The sequence below is a fragment of the Coturnix japonica genome, chromosome 7 (assembly GCF_054131305.1).
Source record: "Coturnix japonica strain WE chromosome 7, WE-NBRP24, whole genome shotgun sequence".
Taxonomy (NCBI): domain Eukaryota; kingdom Metazoa; phylum Chordata; class Aves; order Galliformes; family Phasianidae; genus Coturnix; species Coturnix japonica.
The window spans coordinates 19,582,600-19,605,567 of NC_140669.1; the positions used below are offsets into that span (position 1 = coordinate 19,582,600).

The window sequence follows — 22,968 nt, forward strand, 5'->3', positions numbered from 1 at the left end:
TTTATTACTGAGCTGGTCATGCTTCTTTGCTTCCTGCATCTGACCCCTCCTTAAGACCAGATGAAGAAGTGGTTATTTTTACAGGAATTAGGTCGACTTATATTTTTATCAGATTAAGAGATAATATATCAGATGGGAAAAGGATTTAAGGAAGGGAAATAAAACATTACAGCCCATTTTTTGGTTTATTTTTCTGCTGTAGTTACATGGCAGAAATATTAAGCAAATGTTGTCATATTGATTGCCTTCCTCATCATCCTGAGCACAAAGCTGATCTCTTAGGTTAAAACTCAAAATGCAAGCAGCAGTTGTTTAGCGTTTTTGTCCAAATTTATGTCTGTTTGGCAAACAGAAATTAGAGAAATAAATTACTCCAGACTTGGTACAGTCTTAAATTATGGGAGGTTAATACAAATCCTTGCTGTTTTCAAATGCAAAAATAGAAGGCATCTATTTAATGTGTCTCCTTGGGGAAATATTACCTGCTTTCTAACATGAGAACACACCAGTGCTGAGGCAGAGACTTGCTGTTCCTCCATCATGGAAGAACATGTTCCTTTGAAATCTCATCAGCTAGCAAATCAACGAGTAGAGCTTCGGATTTCATAGAGGAATTTTACTGTGGTTTTTTTTTAGGTCCAAATGATAAAAATGCTATAAATTCTATCTTAGACTCTGCGAGTGAAAGGTTTAAGAGATTATGTGAGTAAATCATTCATCCCTTCTGAATATCCTGCTGATAAAAGGGATCCCCTGATGTGATATGTACTGTCAGGTCTGAATTTGAAGCAGAGATTTTCTCTCAAGTTCCCTTTAGGGAATCTGCACGTTTTACACGGAATATTAGGATCACCTCTCCAGGCACAGGGAGGGAGCCAGAATGAGACCCTAAAGCCATAGAGAAATTATCAGAAAGAGATAAACTGGTTTCCTTTTTTATTAAATTCTTCTATAACCAGCTTTATAACCTAGCGAGTCACAAAGATTTCACAGCACATTACACACGCTCACTCGCGGGCATGTCACTACATCAGGGAGGCGTCGCGGAGTTTCTACTCTGGAGCGAGCACAAAGGCTGAGGGCAGGGCTCTGCACCTCCGTTCCCAGGGACTCCAACCCCTCTATAACAGCTTTGTATTTTCTCTCTTTGCTATTAACTCTTACTGGAATTTCAAGTTATGATTTGACTCTTGGGTAGGAGCAGGCCAAGTGCAGCGTAAAAGAAGCTGCCATGCGATGTGCCAGGAAAAGCTGCTGCCGTTCCCTGTCTGTCTGCGCTTTCACATGGGTATGTGTGCTCATCAGAGCTGCTGGGGAGGCGTTCTCATGTCTGCAAACAAATGCTCCCAATCGTAGGAGCAGCACAAGCCCCCTGAATATAGGGAGGGCAGCTCAGGGGATGCCTGTGCTCTGAGAACCTGTCCCTCAGACCTGATAGGAAAGCAGCCCTTTGGCCACACGTGGGAGCTGTGGTGATAAATGCCACTGACACTGCAGGAAAATCGGATATGCCGTGTTGGGGATCCTGCATTTCTGTTTGTGGGCTGGTAGGGCAGCCATGAATCAGCGAGTGTGGGCACAAAGAGCCCTGCGAGGCACCCGATAAATGTGCTTCAGAAAAAACTGAGCTGCATTACTTTTAATTTGGAAGACGACTGTTGGAGGACAGTCCAACCCAACGGGATCTGAGTGTTAGCCAGCTCCTTTGCCCTCTCCCACGGGAAAGAGGGCTATAAAATAAACCTGGCTCATAAAATGTTGTTAGTCAACCTGTTCCTCATGTTCCTCGCTTGTGACACAGGATGGCAAAGGTCCTAAAGGCAGAGCTGGAGGGGGAGAGGGAAGGTGAGCAGTAAAAAAAATGGATGAAATTCAGAGAAGGGGTTGATTGTGTGCAATAGAGAATGAAAACACCCTGGAGAAGCTCAGCCCACTCAAAACCAGTGCATAAATTCACTCCTGAAAGTTTAAACATTCACAGTGCCAGGCGATAATTCCCATGTGTTGAAGGAGAAATCTGGAGTGCATGTTCTGAAGGCAGCCAGATTCCACACCATCGGGATGCAGCGGGACCTCTGCAAGCCTGCACCTCTCATTTTGCAACAGCCACGTTTCCCCAACATGGAGCAGTCACACCATGAAAAATGTGGGGTGTGAGATTTTCTGAGCTGTGCTTTAAGTGGATGGAAATGAGCTTTTTTTTTTTTTTTTTTTTTTTTTTCCACTGAGCTTGACCAGGGTTCTGACATTTCAGCTGCTCCAGGATGGCCTGGAATAGCAGTCTGTGAGAATGGGCATTTTCTCAGGTGGCAATTTAAAGCTCAATGAAGTCAAACGGAACTTGTCATTGGCTTCAATGGGTTTTGGTTTGGGTTATGAGTTCAACTGGATTTAAAGAGCCCCAAAATAGAAACGTTCTGGACTGAAGCTGTTGGATTTGGCAAGGTCTGCTTGAAGATGGGGCACTGTTGCTTAAATTCAGGCATGGTGTAGGAAAGTGTTGCTAATTGAGGTTCTTTGTGAAATGAGTCCAAATGTCTCAATTTCTATACTTAATGGAAAAGTGTCAGCCAAGAAAAGGAGTTATTTCAGCGAGAATAAATCCCCAAAGTTTGTCAGGACCCAGTGCCTCTTTCATTTTATTTAGATCTGTTTCTCTGGGAGCTTCAGCTATGTCATGCTACCCAAACAAGGGGCAGAGGACTGAAAACAGCTGTTTGTTGAAGCAGCTCAGTCTCAGTATTTTTCTGCAATAGAATGCATGCACACTTGGCACTCCTTCCATTACTGTTTAGCAACAGCTTGCCCAAAGCAGGGAGAATTTCAGCCCTTCCTGCAAACCCCACAGCAGCCGGGCGTACCATCAGAGACTGACCAGGCTGTGGCACCTTTGCTGTGTTGCAAAGGCGCACATTGTCCAAAAGGTACCTGCTCCTTACTGTATTGAGACAGAAGGATTTAGCAGAGGCCTTTAGAGAAGGTTTTATCTGCTGAAAGGCCAAAGGGAGATGAAGGAAGTGAAGCATGGGTGGAGAAGATAGATCATTCAGTGCTTATCTCTCAGCCCATGCAGCCAAAGTGTCATGCTATGCCTGGATCTGCAAACCATCAGTTAGGGCTGAACTCTGCTGCCTTTGCTGGAGGCCACAGCTTTGAACTCAGGGGCCTAGGGTAGGATGCTCTAAGATACTGTGGAACAGGATACCCACCTTTAATTTTTGAGTGTAATATGTAAAATGTAATAGTATTTCTCTCTCCATCTGCCTACTAATAGGGCTTGCTTACCCTGAGAAATACCTGTATCTCCCCTGAAGTCATGCTCCTTCACAACTATACATTAAGAAGTTTTTGTTTCATCTTCTGTGTCTTACCATAAACTTTGCTATCCCTTTGTTCCCAATGTTTTTACTCTGACCGCAAAGCTGACCACAAGTGGCCCCAGTACCCACTGTCTCAGCTCAGCTCAGCTCCAGGAGCTCCTTCTGGGTGGTGGCTTTTCTTTGCATTTTTTTAAATGGAATGAATGATTTTTGGTTAGGGACGGAAGATGAACTGTGCTAGCACAGGGTGTTAATTTAGGCAGGCATTACTGTATTTCTAAGGTGCATAAACCATTATTTGTTGTCCCCCCTTCCTTCCAAATAAAACTGCATATGCCTTCCTTTAAAAATGTATTTTCTGTGTAAGTCATATAGAGAAACATTAAATGCAGTAAAAAGATAGCAATAAAACTGGTTGTAATGTTTATAAGTTTTTCATGACCATGTGCTTTGTACCTAGAGGTGCCAGAACCACACATTGCACAGCAAGCAGTGAGGTGCTGTAGAAACGAGGCTGGGCATCTCTCCTGGGCGTGGAGGGGCTGGGTGCCTGCTGTTGAGGAGCTGGCTTTGTGCTTGGGGTGGAAATGCTGCAGGGTAGAGGAGGAGATCCAGCACAAGCGTTACATGAGGTCCCAACGTGGCAGCAGAGTAGGAATTGTGTCCCAGATCTCTTCTTGGCATGTCTCAGTTCTGCCTCTTCCCTCTCATTTTGGCACCGGAGGCCTCCTGACGGTTGGGCTCACCACGTTCAGCATCACTGAACTTGCTACGAAGTCGTGGGTTAGATCCAGGGATGAACAGCGGAAATACCGCTACCGACATTTCTCTCGGGGTTTTCCGGTGTTTGTGTTGGTCTGCCTGATTTGTTGGAGCAGGACAGAGCATATTCCAGAGATGCGGAGTGCCCTCTAGCCACACTTTCTGGAACAGCCGCATCCTGCACCACAGAAGAGCTCCATTTCCTTGCGTGTGTGTGTGTTTTTTTTCCCCCCAAGTAGGGAAAGCCGTTCATTATTCAGTAAATCCTAAGCTGATCTTGGCTCTAGAGAGCTTCCTATAGGCAGAGCTTTCCACCTGCTGCATTTGTTTCTGTGCTGTAGCTGAGCATATGGCTTTTGTGGTCCCCAGACAGTGCGTTTCACAAGCACTGCCATCACTAGGTGTGCGTTAGAGCCACTTTCCTGAACTGCATCTCCTCCCAGGGGAGGATGTCACTTTGTAGACTGCATTGCTGCGGGTGTTGGGGGTGCTGGTCCCCGACCATTGGGTGGAACAGGGAAGGCAAACACAGCGCAGGAAAAGCAGCTCCCTGTTGTCCCAATGGCTGAGGGTCCTGTGCCTGCAGCTGATGGGAGCAGATGTGTGCCTGAGCTGGCTATGGATTCGTGTCTAACTTGCTTTCCATTCTGTCTGAACGTTCAGTGTTTGCACTGATATCAATCTGCAATGTGTTGGATTTTTGTTTTTTAGTTTGTTTTCTAAATTCCCAATGACTTGTAAGGAATACATGCAATGAATATTATAAAAAGCTCTGATGTTCTCTCAGCCGTGGTCCACAGCTTGCACTTCATTCTGTTATGTTGTATGACTCCTGAAGACTTCTTTTTAAAGGTCACGCTGTTTGTGCTGCGTAATATAAAATACAGTTCCACTGTAAATTAAAAACATACTTTACAGCTCGCTGCTGTGCTTCGTGAAGGTGAACAAGATTTGAAATCACAGGTCTCCTTGGTTGTGGAAAATATTTAATATCATCCTAATAGGGCCTGGATGGCTTTATGGACTGGTAATAAGCTACAGAGGCCATTTCAGGGCACCTTGCTACATACTGCTGCCTACTTTCTCGTCTGACCCCAGCAGAACATTTTCCATTGTTGACACTGAAGACAACTGTGCTAGAATTGATTTTACTTTGTTATGGGAATTTTGCAGTGAACTCTAACACTGACCAACCCACAGCCGTCTCCATTAGCTACACAGGATATGCTCAGCCATGTTGAGTTTCTCTCTCAGGATGAAAGAGAGTTGATTTGCTGTGTTAAAATGCTTCACAGGTGTGCTCAGTCATCATTTACACCCTGGAAGAATTAAGTATTCAATTACTTGCCAGGAGGGCAACTTTCAAGGATGTTGTCCTTTTATTCTAGATAAACCATGGCATGGAAAACGGATTCAGAGACCTGCAAACTGATTCTGCAATTCACTCATGACAACTCTTCAGGGAACTGGGATCAAAGGTAAGCAAATGCGTTAAAGCCACGGATATTTGATTGTCATTTAAAAAAACAAAAGTGAAAGGTGTTTTGATAAGAATGTGTTTGCTCAGTTTGTGTAGAACATGTAATGTGTGTGAAATAGGTATCGGAAGACTCCGTAAAATCCAATGTCTGATAATAGGATGTGATGGAGATAATAAGGAATAAGTAGGATTTCAGAGAAGTAATAGAAAAGCAGGAATAGTAAGTAATACTAAGAGGAAACTTTCATCTGAGGTTGGAAGAGATATGTTTCACATGAAATTGAAATCATGTGCTTTTTGAGATATATGGAAAATAGAAGAGTCTTCTTTCTGATGCTGGTGTACTTTAAGAGTGATGTTTGGATCAAAGGCGCAGTCTAGGCTTCAAATGAAGGATTGCTTATTGAGTAAGCACATGCTGCCAAGTAGATCTGCAAGGCAACAGCTGCTGCTTGGGAGGCCCTGGTATGGGTGTGAGGAGTTACAGTAGAGGAAGGGGAGAAAGGAGAGCCTTAAGGCTTGAGACTTACCCTCTGTTTTACTTTGGGAAATACAGGTGTGCTCTTAGAGTACTCTCCAGTAGTCTCCTGTAGCTTTTGTGGGAGAAAGAGAAGGCTCAATTTTCTATAAAACTCAGCTTTCTACTCCTACCATATCCGCCTCCAAATATATTCTCAGTTCCTGTATTACATATTCAACTTGCATGAATACTCATTACTGAATTAGGAAAAGATAACTTTTGCAGGATTTTATATATATATTTTAAATTATAAAGTCATTTTTTAATGTTTGATTATACTATCAACATAATTTGCAACATGTTAAAAACATCTTGGAAAAAGCAAGAGAGAAACTTTTCACCCAGGCACAAACTAGAGAACTAAAACAACTCTGTTTCTACAGTACCTGTGCTGGAAGAGATGGATTGCAAATTATTTTCATCTGCCAACTAATATAAAGAAACTTGGTCAAACTTTCACAAGGGTAGAATTTTCACCTATAAAATATTCTGTAGTATATAAAAGTATATAAAATACTCTGATCAGAACGTCTTAAGGTATATTTGACATGACTGAGAATGCCTCCAATTATTTTGTACATGTTCAGATTAAGCATATATTTAATGTTACACTGAATATTGTTAAAATACAGGATACAAATCTTTAAATGTTAAGCAATGAAGAAAAATATACCAGGGTGAGCATCACCTCACAAGCCTAAGATTTTTTTTATTGCATAGGAACATTGTTCATGCAGTCCATCCCACAATTTTATACATCAGTGCCCTCAAATGCCTGGCTTCATATGTAACCGTATTTTTCCCACTGTGCATCCTGTTCTCCTCGAGGGGCTGCTCAATGACAGCTGGGATGTTTCTTCCATACAGTTCACATTGCTTCAGAAATTGGACACACTCTTGAATGACGTTGTCACGTAGCATGATCATGTGCTTGGACATGTTCTCTAGCAAGGACAAGAAACATCTTTTGGCATAATACCACGTATCAGTGCTTAGTTTTTTGTTATACGGCTCCAGGCTCTTAATGACCCTCGAAATACCAAAGTCGTAGTTTCCTTTCACGCAGTAAAGGGTACCGATGACTAGATTGACAATACAAAGATGGTAGATATTTTTATCAGGATCATCATAGGACAGTTGCTCTTCCCCCTTCTCAATCTTCCTCATCAGTTCCTCTGCATCTTCATTCTGGCTTGTCAGGATGTAGGAAACACAGAGATTAGCTAACACGATGGCACTAACATTAAGAATGTTATCATAGTGCTTTTTGACTATTGGCTCATAGAAGGTAATAGCCTCTTTGTACTTGTTTTCTTGCATGAAAAGCACGTGAGCCACGTTGAGCTTCCAGACCTCATGTTCATTACAAAACTCCACTGATTTGCGGAAAATCTTTTCTACCATTGTGTAGTTCTTCATGTCCCAGTAAATCTTAGCTTGGGCCATCAAGACAGGTATATATTTATCCAGAATCTCATCGTACTCGTTAACAGCCTTTTTTACAGCTTCATCATCCCAGTTTTGCCTGGCTTCCTGTATTTGCTTTGTGAGTTTCCTCAGCTGCTCAGTCAGCATCCCTGCTGCATCATCCAGCTTGTGGAAAGCCTCCTCTGGGGCAGTCTGACAAGTAATAACGGCGTCCAAGAAGTTGTACAAGTAAGGTGTGAGCAGTTTGTAGGTTAGATGGGCATTCTCTGCCAGCACGTCAGCTGCCAGATCATAGTACTGATGCTTGCAGTAGAGGAGCAGCAAGTTTCCAAAGGTTTCTGGTGGGCAGGGGTTCTGCAGCAAAAGAAACTGCAGTTTCTCGAACCCCTCGGTGGGCTGGGTGTCCATGTTTATTAGCGCTTGGTTGTGTAGCGTGACCGGGTCCAGCTCTTCCTCAGCCCTTGGCGGCATATCAGTGAGTGCCTCCTGGGCCGCCTTCAGGTTATGCAGCTGGTACTCGATGGCGGCCTTCAGGTTGAAGGCTTCCACCAGGGCCGTGCGGTGCAGGAGCAGGGTGTTGCCCACGCTGCGCACGTCGATGCCCTCGGTGGTCATGCCCACGCTGAGCTCGGGGTGCTGGTCGATGCCACGCTCGATGATATCGGAGATGTGCTTGAGGGCAGGCACGTACTGCTTGGCGGCGTAGCAGCACAGCGCCATGTTGTAGGACAGCTCGGGGCAGTAGCCCAGCACCTGCATGGCACCTGCGAACTTCCCGCCGGCCTCTTCGTGTCTGCCCTGCCGGTACAGCAGGCAGCCCAGGTTGATCTCGGCGTCGGCCCGCTCCGAGGGGTCCTCGGCCGCCCCGGGGCCGCCGTCCGCGGCCAGCGCCTCCTCCACCAGGCTCTTGGCCGCAGCCAGGTCGCCCTGCGCGTAGTGCACGGCGGCCTGGAGGCGCAGGGCCCGGCCCTGGTAGTCGGGCCGGTCCAGCAGAGGGCCGGCGGCTCGCAGCGCCTCGGGGTACAGCCCGGCCTTGTAGAGCGACTGCGCCAGGTACAGGCGGTACGAGTCCAGCTCGGGGTGCAGGGCCGACAGCTGCTCGTAGCACTCGGCCGCCGCCGCGAAGTCCTGCAGCTGGTAGTAGCAGTAGCCCAGCAGCGACAGGCCGCCCCTCGAGCGGCTGCTTCTCTGCAGCTCTCGGCTCAGCAGCGCCGCCGCCTCCCCGCAGCGCCCGGCGCGGATCAGCCCGTACACCGCCGCCGTGTGCTGCCCGTCGGGAACCGCCGCCGCCTCCATGGCCGGCACCGCGGCAACGGCCCAGCAGCGCCGGAAGAGGGCGGGGGGCCGAGCCGTGCGGCGCCATTCGTTGTCGTGACAACGGCCCCACGAGCCGGAAGCGCTTCCAAGTCGAAATCACAGGAAACAATTAAGTGATTTATTTGTATTTTTAGAGAGAGGGCAATAAAACTAAGTTGTTAATGTCAAAAACATGCTTGAAAAAGCTGAATCAGCATGGTTGGATCTACTAAAGCAAAATGAAGAGGGTGATAATCTTAAAATGGAAAAAAAAAGGAGGCAAGGATGTTTATTGTGCATTTTCAAAGCACGTAGGATGCAGCTGTGTTAGAAAATACACACACTGTTTCTGTGCGTGTCCCAAAATGCAGCTGCTGTTCCAAGGACACCATCTGAGTGAATACCTGAGCTAAAAAGAAACACACTCATCTATACTGCAGTTATTTTCAGCAGGGTACTAAACATACTGATGACCTTCTCAGCAAGATCCCTGCAAAGGAGAGCAAGCTGGCTGAGACAGAGCTGCGTGGGGAGTGATGTGTCTGATTGCTACGTCAGGCATCCAGATTCAACTGGCATGAGCTACTGTTGCCTAACCTTGTGTGTGATACCAAACTGCGTCCTGCCAGAAGCAGCTGTCTAGGTCTTGATCGAATTAGGAAGTTTTATTTTGCTTGTAGTTTCCAGGCTGGGAGAAAAGCCTGAACAGTGATTCAGTTTTAGGGCAAATTGTCTGAGTTTACTGCCGTTACCTCTTCGTTGTCTCATTCTCAGGAGGCAGGAAATCCTTCTGTCTGATCCATAGGAGAGTCTCCAGTGCAAGTTCTCTGAGCCTTGAGCAGTACTCTGTTTCCTGGTGGGGTCACAGAGTTGTACTGCAAGGCTCTGCATTAACCCAAGAGGATGCACACTGGTACCCCTCCTGAGCTCTTCCATCAGTGCCTTTCTGCCCTGTGCAGCTTCCCAGGCATGAAGCAGGAACCACACACCTGAATGTCCCATCTCCTCAATAAGCATGACAGGGCTTTAGCAGGAGGGCAGAGGCAGGCTACCCTTGTGCCTCCCCTTGGGATGCAAGGTGTACCTGTGGTTTGAAGCCTGCTGTGAACCAAACAGGATCTGAAGGCTAGGTGTCTTCCTGGTGGCACTAGGGGATGCTATAGCATTTGGATCTTTTCCATTTTGGTGAAGGAGGGTTGATTTTGGTAAGCAGTCTCACAGGTGGGAATCCTGAGTAGAAATGCTGTCTGGCCTGAATTATTTTTAGTTTATAGAACTGCATTACAACTAAACTGGCTCAGAACACCTCTGAAGAGAATGTAGCTCCTATGGATGTGCTAACTCCATTTTAGCAGTCTAGTTGTAAATTCTTGAGTCCCCATTCCAGGCAAAATTTTCACTGACAGTAGGGGCGGAGAAGTGAAGACTCCTCTGTCACTGAGCCACTGAGTGTGGTGGGCATCTGCAGGAGAAGGCCAAGCAGCAATCTGTCAGCGCTGGCCTGAGTAACAGTGGGATCTCTGTCCTCTTTGCCTTTGTCCTCACCCTGCTGGCCCTGTGCTTTGTATGCAGCCACAGTGCCTATCTGATTTCATGCGTCTTGATCCTGTGCATTGGGAAGGGAAAGGAGTAAAAGAAAAGGAATTCAGACTACATAGCCCACAGTCATTTCACCTGTGTTGTGTGTGTCTCAGGACAGTGTCAAAACTGACTGAATTATTGGAAAAATGTTTTGGTGTCAGATATAATGACAAGCAGATACAACGTCTGCCTATACAGCCTGTGAGCATCCTTTAAGAACTGTTTTCCATCCTTTTAATATGAGAAACTGGGAATATGATTCTTTTTGCTTCCATGAAGCATTTTCTATTTCTCTCGAAACTGTGAATCTTTTGCTGTGTTTAAAAACAAACAAACAAAAAAAAGCTTTTATAAAATAATAATATTGAAGTGTTTAACTTTCAGACACCAAGTTCTGCTCTGTGATATGCTGCTGTGACCCCCTGATTTCAGCAAGGCTGCCTCATTTTGCCTGAGAACAATTTGATAAAGATCTAACTGTGCTCTTTCATTTTCTTCCTTGTGATGGAGGAACAGAACCATAACATTAGTCAGCACTTTCTGGATTTTGACCCACAATAGCCAAGCTACCGAAAGACAGGAGAAATAGATGGAGGCAATTACAAACAGTCACTTGATTGATGGTTGACATTGTTAGAGCTTCAGCTGGATGTCAGGTGGTGCGGTGCTGAATTCCCATCACTGCCATGCGAGTTGCCATGGGCAACAGCGCACTGAAGCCAATAAAAAGGAGAGGAAACGAGGGGAAACTCAACCTTGGGGGAAGCTTCAGGGTATGCGCTGTAAATTATGTTACACGTAGAAATATGCAATATCAAAATTCAGGAAAGCTCTGTGTTTCAGCCAGCTGTACTATGTCAGTTTCTGGTATCTGTTTCCCCCATAAAGTATGCATTACAAGTTGTATGTGTCTTGCTGCTTACTATCCTACATCTACCTTTATTCAGGGAAGAAAAAAAAATGGTAAAATATAGCAGAAACATTTCCATTTGATGTGTATATTCACTGCTCTGCCTTCTGTATTTCTGCAACTACACTGTGTCATTTGATAGAGAAAGTGATGTGGTTCAGTTGTGTGGTAACAGGGTTGGTTTGTAATGGTACTGAAATTTCTACCTATTCCCTGTGCGCGATTGGTAGCACATAGGACTTTGTTTTGGTCTGTGTTTTTACTTAAGGAAGCACTCAGCAGATCTGTTGTTTCCATTTGATTGTCAGACAGGTATCAGCTCTTCAAAGGTGTTAAGGACTCCTTTTCGCAGGGAAGCTCTTTTTGGTATTTGGTTGGTCGGGCTAAGTTCTGGTTTCTGTGAAACTGGTGCCAGTTCAAGGTCATTCCATGGAGCAAATGGACATAATTGCAGGTGTAAAATGTACCCAAATTCAGCTATAATTTCAGTTGCCAGACAAGCCTATATTTACTATGGCATTTTCAATGAGTACAAAGGCTTTTCTTCTCCCATGAATGGAAACTCTTAAGCACTGCAGCATGACTCTTCTTGGGTCCCACCACGCAGCAGAGAAAGCACCCTCAATTCACACACCACAGCTTTACTACACTAGTGATCCGTAGACTAATGGAAGGAGACCAACTTTCACCTAATACTATTGCTGTCACACAGAGCTGTTTTTGGTTTTGATTAAACTTTAAAGAACCCCCCGCCACAGATGTTTGTGTGAGCCTAGCACTGTGTTAGCTGTAATAACATCATCTTAAGGTGTACCAAGAGTACTGCAAGAGAAGTAAGAGGTAGTCAGTTTAGGATGATAATATTCTTTCTTTTTACCATTTTAAAATATTTATTTCCACTGCAAATTATACTAGAGAGGTTCATCCATGGTCCAGTTTTCAATTTAATACAAACCTGAAGCATAAGGCAGCAGATTTCCTTTTTATTTTTATTCTGTATTCATTGAAGCCCATTACTTTTTTCCCTTAGGGTACACTGTAATTTAGAAAAACAAAACCAAAACAAAACGTGCTAAAGGAGTATTAAAAAAACACACAAAAACCCTCTAAAATGAGCGTGCAGTATTTTGCTTTAATGCAAGCTTCCCCTTGCTGAGAAATTTACTGCATTGTTGATATGAATTTCTCGGGGAAGCAGGGACAGATTGGTATTTTTAAAGATAATAAAGTTTGTTTTTAAGTGTAGCAAAGGTAGGCAATTCTAAAGGCCCTGATCAATCACTAAGAAGCGCTGTTGTAAAAAAATACTTCTTTAGAATACAAAGCAGGCTTCTCAGAACATCCAGGCATAAAAGAGGAGGGAAGAGAGGAACATCACAAAAGCAGGCATAATTGATTCATAACATGTACCGAAGAGATGCAAAACAACAATGTAATTACATACTATTCTGTTTTCCTGCAGCTCCTTGCATATGAATTGACCAGCTTGCATCCCAGTTCTGCTCTGTATTATTAATTTTATTAAGTTGTAAGTTCTTATATTTCAGTCTGTTGTCAGTTCTACAGATTTTTACGGCAGCAGTTGAAATGTAGCACAGCTGAATGAATGCTTGTTGTGCTAAGTCCTTCTTGTCGCTTTGGAAACCAGTGCAATCTCACTGCAGGCCTTCCCTTCAGATCCACTATGCCTGCCAGTAATAGCAAACCAGGCTGCCATCAAGATACTATCCATTCAATTAAACATATCTGTGAAAGTGTTTCTTTAAAAAAAATTTAAAAAAAAAGGTGTGCCAAAGCTTTTGAAATCCTTTCAGACAGCTCTTATCATAGACACTGACATTTGCAGGCTTAATTTATGTCTTTGAGAGACATAGTAAAGGTAGAGGGAAAGGACGAGGATGCTGCCTGAGAAGGAAGTCTTTGTTGGTGCAACTCCTCCCATTTACCTCTGTTTACTGCCACAGAGTCCAGCATAGGCTTCAGTTTCACGTTCAGCTTCACAAGACACTGGAGAAAAATAGAAAACATTAGAAAGGAAAAAATATTGTTAGTATTTCCAGTCTGCTGATGGACGGTCTAGGGAGTAATGTGATAAAAGGAACCTAATCTGCACTGTGCCCCCACCCTCCTCACATCCAGCCGTAAAGCCTTTGTAGGTAAAGTTTTTCATTTCATTTGGGATTTCTTTATCTCGTACTCATTTGACCTGAGGCTTTAAGTAATCCACCACAAATGTCCAAAAAACAACAAAAAAAGACACAAGGTGGAGAAATTGCTGTTCAACTACATTGACTTTCTTGTAGGCCTTACAGATAGTCCTTCTGAAGCATCCCCAGTGTCTGGGGCTTCCTGCTTGCTGCCTATGAACTAGTCAGAAGGCAAGGGGTTTTTTGTTGTTCTTTTTTTTTTCTGCTTTAAATAGCAGGCTTAACAACAACTAGTTTAAATGGCCCCCAGAGCCCAGACACCACTGAGAACTGAATGTTTTATAACTAGCCTGCAAAGCATGTATTTTGGCTAGCTACTGAAGTAAGTCTTGCTAAATTTTTAATTGAGCTATTATATGATAATTAAGGGTTAATGGTCTGATTTTAAGATGTGCTGAAAAAGTGCAATTTCAGTTGACTTCAGTAGGAAATATGAATGCTCAGCAGTTCTGAAAAATCATGCCGTGAGTAAGTAGCTGATTTGTGTGGAAGTTGAAACAAATTTAATTGAAATTATTTGGTGAGAATGTGGCACAGACTACACAACCCTGGGCCCAGAGTAAGAGGCAGAGTTTTCTGTGGTCTCTGCCATGGCCAGTACTGCTCTCTGGTGGCATACATGCTGTTTTTGGAATGGCTGTGGATAAGTAACACTCTTATCACCAAACCTCACAGTTCCCTCTTTTGAGTGTCACATTTCAGACTGCTATGTATTCCCCAAACCTGATTTGATTAAATCCAAAACAGAGGGGTGTAATGCGTGCTAAACGCCTCTCTGAGGATCTCACTGCTGTTGTCCTTGATGCCTGCACTGCCTCTGCCAACACTGTAGGCATTCTCATTTTGACAGCAACTTAGCAGATCCTTTCTGTACACGTGCAAAGCTAGCATCCATCTCCTGAGCTTGCAGGCAGGAGACAACAAGCCTCTGATGTGCATGTCTGCATCTCGCCCCGCAGCCAAGGGTGCCAGGAGTACTGTGGGTGTCTGAGGTGCTGAGGCCAACTGGCTATTCACTGCCTGCAGCCATAAAGACCCAGTGGCCCAGTAGAACAGGAGCAGTATAGGTCTCTATAGCTACCTGAAAGAAGACTGTGGTGAGGTGTGAGTTGATCTCTCCTCCTGTGTAACTAGTGATAAGATGAAAGGGAATGGCCTCAAGTTGTGCCAGGGGAGGTTCAGGCTGGACATTAGGAAAAATTTCTCCTCTGAAAGAGTGTTGAGGTATTGGAACAGGCTGCTTAGGCAGGTGATTGAGTCACCTTCCCTATAGATGTTCAAGAAATGTTTAGATTTTGTATTAAAGGACATGGTTTAGCAGTGGAAATTCTGGTGGTAGATGGATGGTTGGACTAGATCATCTTGGAGGTGTTTTCCAACCTTGATGATTCTATGATTCTAAGCACCCACACCCCATAATCACTGAATCTTATGAGCTGTAAAGTCCGAAACTAAATTATTTCTCAGAAATATATGCATAACCAGGTAAATAACAAGAATGGTTAACTAATAACATTAACTGTGATGAAAGGAACTTAAGAGGAATATTTAAGAACAAATAAACCATGTCTGTGATATTCAGTTTTAGCATAGCACAAGCAATTAATTCTATGGAATAGTAACAAAATATATGGTGTAATTAAAAAAAAACTTTATTTTGTTCTACACTGATTTAGATTGGGGCTACTCAACAGTGCAGACTTTGCACTTAATCCATGAAATATCTTTATTCATACATTGATTTGATGTTCAAACCACTGCTTCTGGATTTAGTATCCTTTCACTTCAAGACTCTTTCCTTCTGATCTAGTCTTTTAATTAAACCAACTACTATAATTCCTATGGAGATTAGCTTTTTTTTTTTTTTTTTTCTTCCAGTTGCCCAAGCATTTCAGTAGGACTTTTCTGATACAAAGTACACAAATTGGATTTTACTTCTGCTTGAGATGTAATTAAAAACTCATTTGATTGCTATATTTCTGGCTCTGTTTTAATTATTAAACACCAGTAATCAATTTTCTTTTATGAAGCTTCTGGGAAATTATCTCAAAAGCAGCACATTTCTCTCCCTTCTGGCAGGTTCTTGACCATTTACTGAATTACATTCATAGCACCTGCTCCTGATCTGGATTAAATCACCAATTTATTCCTAAAGCTATTTAGGTTTATTTGGCTGTAACCTAGTCAGGGTTTTCTGCCTCCTGGCTGCACTTCTTACTTTCGATTTTATTGCACAAAAGCCTCTTGATGTACTGCTCTTCCATGCCTTTATTTTTGATGCATGCCTTGTACAAACTGCTTTGCTGGTGATCTGTCTAATTTGCTACTCAGCTTCTTAAGGCCCAATTTATTCTTTACTTAATAGGAAGAGGCTTGGTCTTCAACAGCTGTCTGCTATAGGATACTTCCAAATAATGCTGTAGATTCAGAAATGCCCTTTTTCCTCACCTCTCTGTGTTACGGCAGGTGGGCTGTGGGACAAATCAAGAGTCCCCATCCCCTGCCTGCAGGCATTCCTTCCCGTGCAGTGCAGCTGCCTTGCTGCACAGTGATGAGTGTGTGATTGGAAACTTTCCCATTTCATCCCCTTTCCAGTAATAGCTGCTCGTTATCACAGGTGGATAAAGCATCTTGGGAGAGCGGTCACACCAGAGGCTCCCATTTCAGCATTAGGAAAAGCTAAATAGATTTGCAGTCCCATTCTGTAGCCATGCATTACCTCAGGTATGTGACTAAGCTGTTTCTCAGAAAGTTATTGTATAGCACTGACTTTTTCTACCACGTTCAGCGATATAGGCATCTTTTTGATTATGTACTGCTTGTAGATCATCTGCCTCCTGGGTGGTGGGGACAGAGGACTACATCAGCATCTGCTTCATCTCTGGAAAAAGACATTTTCTGAACTAGTTAAGATGCAGCACAGGTGTGTCTGAAATTTGAACCACTGCTTACACAAATACAAGACTCTGTTGTGCTCTTAGAATCGTATGACATCATTTTAAGGGGGAACATGGCATGCCCTAGCTTACAAATGCTTCAGGACCTCCAGAGTATTGTTTTATTTATTTATTTATTTAGGTTCTCACCCAAATATTGACCAGTTGTTTAACTTACATGCTTTGACAAGATTATGGCTCATGGAAGTATGGCTGCGGGTCTAATATTTGTAAAGTGAGTTTATGGAATGAGACCATATAAATTCAATTTTATGACTGAGCACATATCAAAAAGTTATAGGTCGCAGTGTTCACTCTGCTTTGGAACCCAGTGGTTTCTAATGAATCACTTTTATTATGTAGGCAGTTTCTGAGTTGGAAGGGAGGGCTAGTGACCGAGGAGCCACAGGGATAAATTCAGACCTGGTGTATAAGCACATGAAGCATTGCTGAAGTCAAGAGTGTAGTGACCAGTTACAGCAAAGCTGAATTGGACTCCTGAGTTTTGCTGAAGTGGCTTTCATGTAAGAATACATAGGCCAAAGGTGAGCCATCTATCTGAAAATCCTTGAACTTCAGAATAGTTCAGATAAAAGGGAACCTGTACTGCAGTCATCCAAATATTTGATCCTCATAATATACTTGATGGAAGATGTTTTGAAAAACCAAAGGCATTTGTGCACATAGGCTTGAGTACTGAAACAAAAAACGCTAAAATTCTACCTTCTGTAGGCAGCACAAAACAGTATAAAAAAGCATCAACAATTAAGTTCTAAGAACCTTTTGATGTTGTGCATGTGACTTAATTATTTGCCCTACTGATTCAGAATCATACGTATTCATTGGTTTCCAGATGAAATAAATGATATTACTGTATTTGGGAGGAGGTTTATTGATTCTACAGTCATGTGATGTGCAACGTACTTCAGGAAGAGAAATACATAGAGTTCTTCTGGTAGCAAAGTGTACTCTGACCACTGTCAATACTTTGATGTCAAAGGAATCATAGAGTCATAGAATCATAGAATTACCCAGGCTGGAAAAGACCTTGAAGGTCATCAAGGAAGAGACTAATATTGAGGGACTCAGTACTAACTGAAGTAACTTGACTGATGTGTTGCTATAATTGCAAATGATTCACATGTTCATAATAATTTGAGGTTTTACTCTGAAGAGGAAGAGTTACAGTTCCATAAACAACTTGTTTGGCTCTGCTCTTATTGGTTTTGGTTCTACAACTGAAGCATGCAAAATGCTTCTACATCTTCTTCATTCAACACTTTAACCAAGCAGCTGACCAATGCTTTCTGCCACACTATTAAATGGATCTCAAAGAACTTTTCAGGCTGTATCTATCTCATATCCTTATTTAGTTCTTTGAATTTGCCTTCAGCTGGGAATTGTGCAGGCAACTGTGGTTCTGTTGTGTTAAACACTTACTTGAAGTGTTTCATCCATCATCATTTCTAGTCCTTTTCTGATGCAATGTAGTTTGTGCTTCATCTTTCTTGAAAACTGAATGACTGTTAAATTATCCATTTATCTTCTTTCAGATTTGCTGTACAATTTGAGTTCCCTCTATCTGCTGTCTCTTCTACCTTATCTGCCAACATTTTGGTTTACTTCCTCAAATCTTTATGTGCATTTCCATACATGACTGCCTGTCCTTTGCAAAACATTGAGCAGATAATGCTAAGTAAAACAGTAACACAAACTGTAGTGTTATGAATTATTCACTTTTTCTCACAGATCATGGTGAAAGCCTTTCATGAAGCCTAGCATCACTGAAGTTGGTGGCAAATATTCATTCTTGTGTGTTCTCTCAAATATCTCAGTTGATTATTTGCCCTTTCAGTTGAGATCTTTGGATGTTAGGAGACTGAGAAGTAATTTGATGTACTCCTTCTAAAGAGAAAAATGTTTCTTCTCTTTCTTCTTCCAAGCAATTTGAGAAAAATTGTAAATTCCTGAAGTTGTCAACAGTAATTAATTACTAATTACCAGAAGTTGTTATATAGTCAGAGTTCCTTAATTTTTCTAAAAGTACAAGTGCCTTCATTGCAGGTGGCCTCACTTAGGTTCATCATTAGCAGACTATCAGTAGAGTAACAAATGTGCTGAACTGAGCTGCTATTTCCAGATTACAGAGAATAAGAAAATCTCCTTTCTCTGGGACAGACCCTTATCCCTGAAACAATCCTTAGCCACCAACTCCCACCAGCACTGGCATTTGGCATAATTTGCCTGATTAAATTCCCTCTGAAGCAGATTTCTCACAAACAGAGCAGACTGTGCCGCACCTGCTCTTTTTTGGATAATCTTACCCCCTGGATTGCAACAGAAAGTAAGGCTGATTTAATCTGCTGACGACTGTGCAGCCTCAGTCTGTAGTGTATCACAGTCTGCATCCTAAACCTACCTACTTTACAAATTCTTCTCAGACGGGGAGTCCCAGGCAGCAGAGATGCATTATTCTCACTCTCTGTGTCCAGGTCAAGCATTGGATGTAAGCCCTGCTGGAAGCACGCGTTTTCATGCACACAGTGATCAGATTGCTTTCTGTTGACACATTTTTCTCAGCAGCTTAGACCTTACTTTCTAAACCCACTCTTGTTTTTGTTGTTGCAATAGTTCTCAGTAACAAGGGTACACGTTTTGGTGAATGCCTGTCTATTACTCATAGTGAACTGCTCCCTGCAGGTGCTACTGTTGCCTCATGACTAGGTGCAAACAAATAGAATAGTGGCACTCTGAATTTTGTGCCACCAACTTCAGTTAGAGGTGAATGCTGGGTACTGCAAGCCATTGCTAAAATGTTCATATGTATAAGATCTTCCCTGTTATTTTTTTAAATTGTTATAATAATTAAAAATATTTTATATTTTTATTCTATATTTATAGACATATATATATATATATATTTAATGACTTAGTTGTGACTATAAAGAGAGGACAAACATTTGAACTGAAATACTGCTTTGGCTACATCCAGAGACTCTTGCCTGAGCAAGGACTAAGTCGTACCATACAACATGTCTTGGACTTTTAGAGGAATGATCCAAACCTTGAATTTCTTATGATATTTCCTTGTGTAAACTTGTCACTGTGAGTCTGAGGGAAAAGTATAGGCTTAGTAAATGAGAAAGGGCTGTTATCAGGCTGTATCAGGACATGGCAGCATAAGAGTGATTCTTAAAGCAAACCTTTCCTTCTCTTCTGCAAAGGAATATTGAAATATTAATCTCTTGCCTTATAATTGTAAGTAGAGTATAAAATTTTGGGAAAAAAATAATCAGTGTATGCATATGCAGTCCTTATTCAGGTTTCAAAGTCTAATTTTGAACTGGAGAATTTAAAGCATGGACATTGGACGCATCTGTCCTTTTTTCCTACACTTTGCAGAAGCTCTACCACTGATATTACCCTGTGTCTTTAATGTCTGCTAAGAAGTAGAATAAATGTACGTTACATGGGGAAATACCCAAAGGATGGATTTAATTACAAAGCCAGACTGTAGGAAGACAGGCATATCTAAAGCACATGGAGTTGTAGACAAAGCAATTAGATTTCTTGCCAAGTACATCAGCCAGTGTGATAAGGGTGGGCTTTGACCTTCCACTTAAAATCTAATATGTATAAAGTACTTGCTAGAATAAATAACTATTTCTGCTCTTTACTCATTCTCCCTAGAATCTAGAATGAAGTAATGCAAATTCAATTTTGTATATACTATTATGTGTTTAAAAGCTCTCAATACCCAAGAAAATCCTGAATAGCACTAAAAATAGCACTAAAATGGAGCAGCTCAACTGAGCACCGAGGTAGAGGTGAGCAGGGCAACCTCAGGCACGCATAAGTTGTATAAGCCATGAGCTTCTTTATCTTCCACAAAGACATCTCCCTTAAATTTAAATAGCTGCTGTCACTGTCAGTGACTACCTGACTATGTATTTATCTGCCTAGAAGCAGAGTGCATGGCCTTTGGCCCTGCTATTCATAGCGTTACTGTCTGCCTAACAATGCTGTGAACAGAGCTGGGCTTCTCTTAGCTCTTTTCTTTGAAGTGAATCACTAATGCTTTGATGTTGTTAGTGAGGAAATATAATGATTAAAAAGAGTAAGATCTTGACTGGACTGTCCTGCCCCATCTGTTCCCCATGGAGAAATCTAATCTGAGTTAGAAAATATTTGCAATTGGTCCTGCATTAGGTGTGCACAAGCCATAGAGTCAAGGGCAAGAATCTGTTGGTGCTGAAACTCTTAGCATCTTTACAGGAGGTTCAGAGAGGTAATTTGTCTTAATGACTGAAATGCTGTACATGTTACAAGAACATTTATGTCCAAATAGGTACAGAGTGCTTTCTCAGTATAGTGAATGCAGCTGTCAGTGTGTAGCCATAGTGTTTTATTTTCAGTGGGATGTGTTAGATTTTCTGCTTGAGTTGCATGTGATTTCCCCTTTGTACAGTGTTCTATGAAGAATAAAAAAAAGGTTGATTACTTCTTATTGAAGCTACACTAGTGTGTGTTTGAAATGCTCTATGGATTAAAAAGTATTTTTTCTTACAAATGATTATTCTAGTAAGCTTGTTTCTCATCTGTCTACTGACAAATGCATTCTTTGCTGGCATTTTTGAATGAAGAGCAAATGTGATGCAGTCAAGCATAACTAAAGCTCCTAAAATCAGAACTTCAGAGTAAATGTGTGGCTGTTCTGCTACACAAGGCAAAAACTTTACTGTCATATAAAAATACTCTGATCAGTGATCACTACAGTAACAAAATAAAATTATAATGTCCCAAGCGTAATAAAAAGCAATGAACAAAAAATTGGGAAGCTTTTATCTTCACAGTCCCTTGATACGCAGTATGAAGGAAACAGATTTGATTACTATGGCATTTTGAAATTGGAGGTGGCCTAATTCCCAAGTCAAGCAGCATGTGTGGGGCAGAGTAAGCAGAGCCACAACTTACCTTGTGCCAAGAGCAGAGTCATGCTTACAGAGCAAATACAAAAAGGCTTTGATTTAGGCACTGTGATATGGGAAATCTGTATAAATTTTTTTTTTATATCACAGTTATTATTATGTATGTGCATATATTCAGTTTTAAGCTCCACATTAACTTATATAGATATCCCCAGGAGACTGATCAAGTCCCAAAGAATCTTTCACTAAGGAGGAAAAAGCATAAGGCAGGGGGAGGGCACAGCTCTCTAGAAAGCTCTGTAACGTCTCTATACCAAAGGCTGTAATTATCAAATGTTTTTCGTGGGTACTCTGGGATGACTTAGCTTCTAAGCCTGGACTCTGGAAAAGGTGCAGTTTGTTGCAGCACAGCCAATGACACCAGATCAGTGTCCAGGTGCTCATGTAAGTCTGGGCTATGAAGTTCCTTCTATGTTGCACACTTCAAAAATTCAGAGCTGCCAAGAATCGCTTACTCTTGGGGACTGCTTCAGGGGCCTCCACTGATCTTGTCAAAGCAAAACTCCTCTCTGACTTCAGTGGGAGTTGCCAGCATTCATGGACTATTGAGACCACTTTTGCTGTCCGGGTGTCAAGTAAAATGAAGCACAGCATTAGGTCCTGCCTCAGCAGCTGTGTTGGTATGGATGCGTGCATTTCCCTGCAGAGTTCTTGTGCCCAGGAGGATCCAGGTCTTCTAACCACTTGCATAAAGTAATTACATGCAAAAGCCTTAAGTTTGTTTTTTATAGTTTAATGTTGTAATTTTGACATCAAAACAAGTGTCAAATGTTTGTCAAACATAAAGCTTTTATAAGCAATATGCTAGTGAGCTATATAAGTACTGCTAAGATTTTACTAATTTGTCAGCTGCCACTCTGCCTCTTTATGTTGCATTTGTAATGATGTAACCCATTCTGTCCCCACATGCAGTCCCAACAACACATTATAGAGGCTAGGATTTTAAGGAACCTATTTAGGAAGGAAAAAATAAATTAGAATCTAGGACTTTGTCGTAGTTGGAGCGTGTTCAGGCAGCCCTAACCAGAAGATTTAGAATGCCTAAGTACACTGTTGATGTGATGTGTATTGAGGATTGATTAAGCTGGATATGAAAATTAAAACTTGACTTCACATTTAAGAGAGAATCTGCCACAGTGTGATACCATGACATCAAGTTTTCTGTTTACCCCTAAGGCTGGTGCTGCAATGACTTCTAGGTTTGATGGTTGCCTCTTTTTTTAAGCTGTTGAGCAGCAGGCTAATAGCTGCACAGCATGATACAAAGACAGCAGAAAGCAGGGAAATCAGTTGTGAATATATTCCCCAGAGATCTCCTGCTAAGATGGAGCTAACTAACCAGAGCATTAGTGCTCAGTTCTAGTCTTCTCATGCGGAGGATGGTCTGATGATCAGTTCTTCCTGCTTTATTGTACTTTTTCAGATCATAAATTGTGAATTCTGATATAATATGCATTCTAGTGTAATATAAACTATTATATTGAAGGGAACATTGTTTTAAAGAGTTTTCCTCCAGTGTCAGTTCTCCCTACCCAATGGT

The 22,968-nt window shown here is 42.2% G+C and overlaps 2 protein-coding genes across 2 annotated transcripts in view; both read right to left on the reverse strand.

Moving 5' to 3' along the window:
* Positions 1-6,299: 6,299 nt before the first annotated feature.
* IFT70B (intraflagellar transport 70B) lies at positions 6,300-8,884 on the reverse strand. Its single transcript, XM_015868386.3, has one exon. The coding sequence runs from the start codon at positions 8,804-8,806 to the stop codon at positions 6,812-6,814; it is 1,995 nt and encodes a 664-aa protein (XP_015723872.1). The 5' UTR covers positions 8,807-8,884; the 3' UTR covers positions 6,300-6,811.
* A 3,279-nt stretch (positions 8,885-12,163) lies between these two features.
* PDE11A (phosphodiesterase 11A) overlaps positions 12,164-22,968 on the reverse strand; it is a 123,380-nt gene continuing 112,575 nt past the window's right edge. The window contains exon 20 of the mRNA XM_085552639.1: positions 12,164-13,304. Within this exon, the coding sequence (XP_085408765.1) occupies positions 13,146-13,304 (159 nt within the window). The 3' untranslated portion in view covers positions 12,164-13,145. The remainder of the gene's footprint in view (positions 13,305-22,968) is intronic.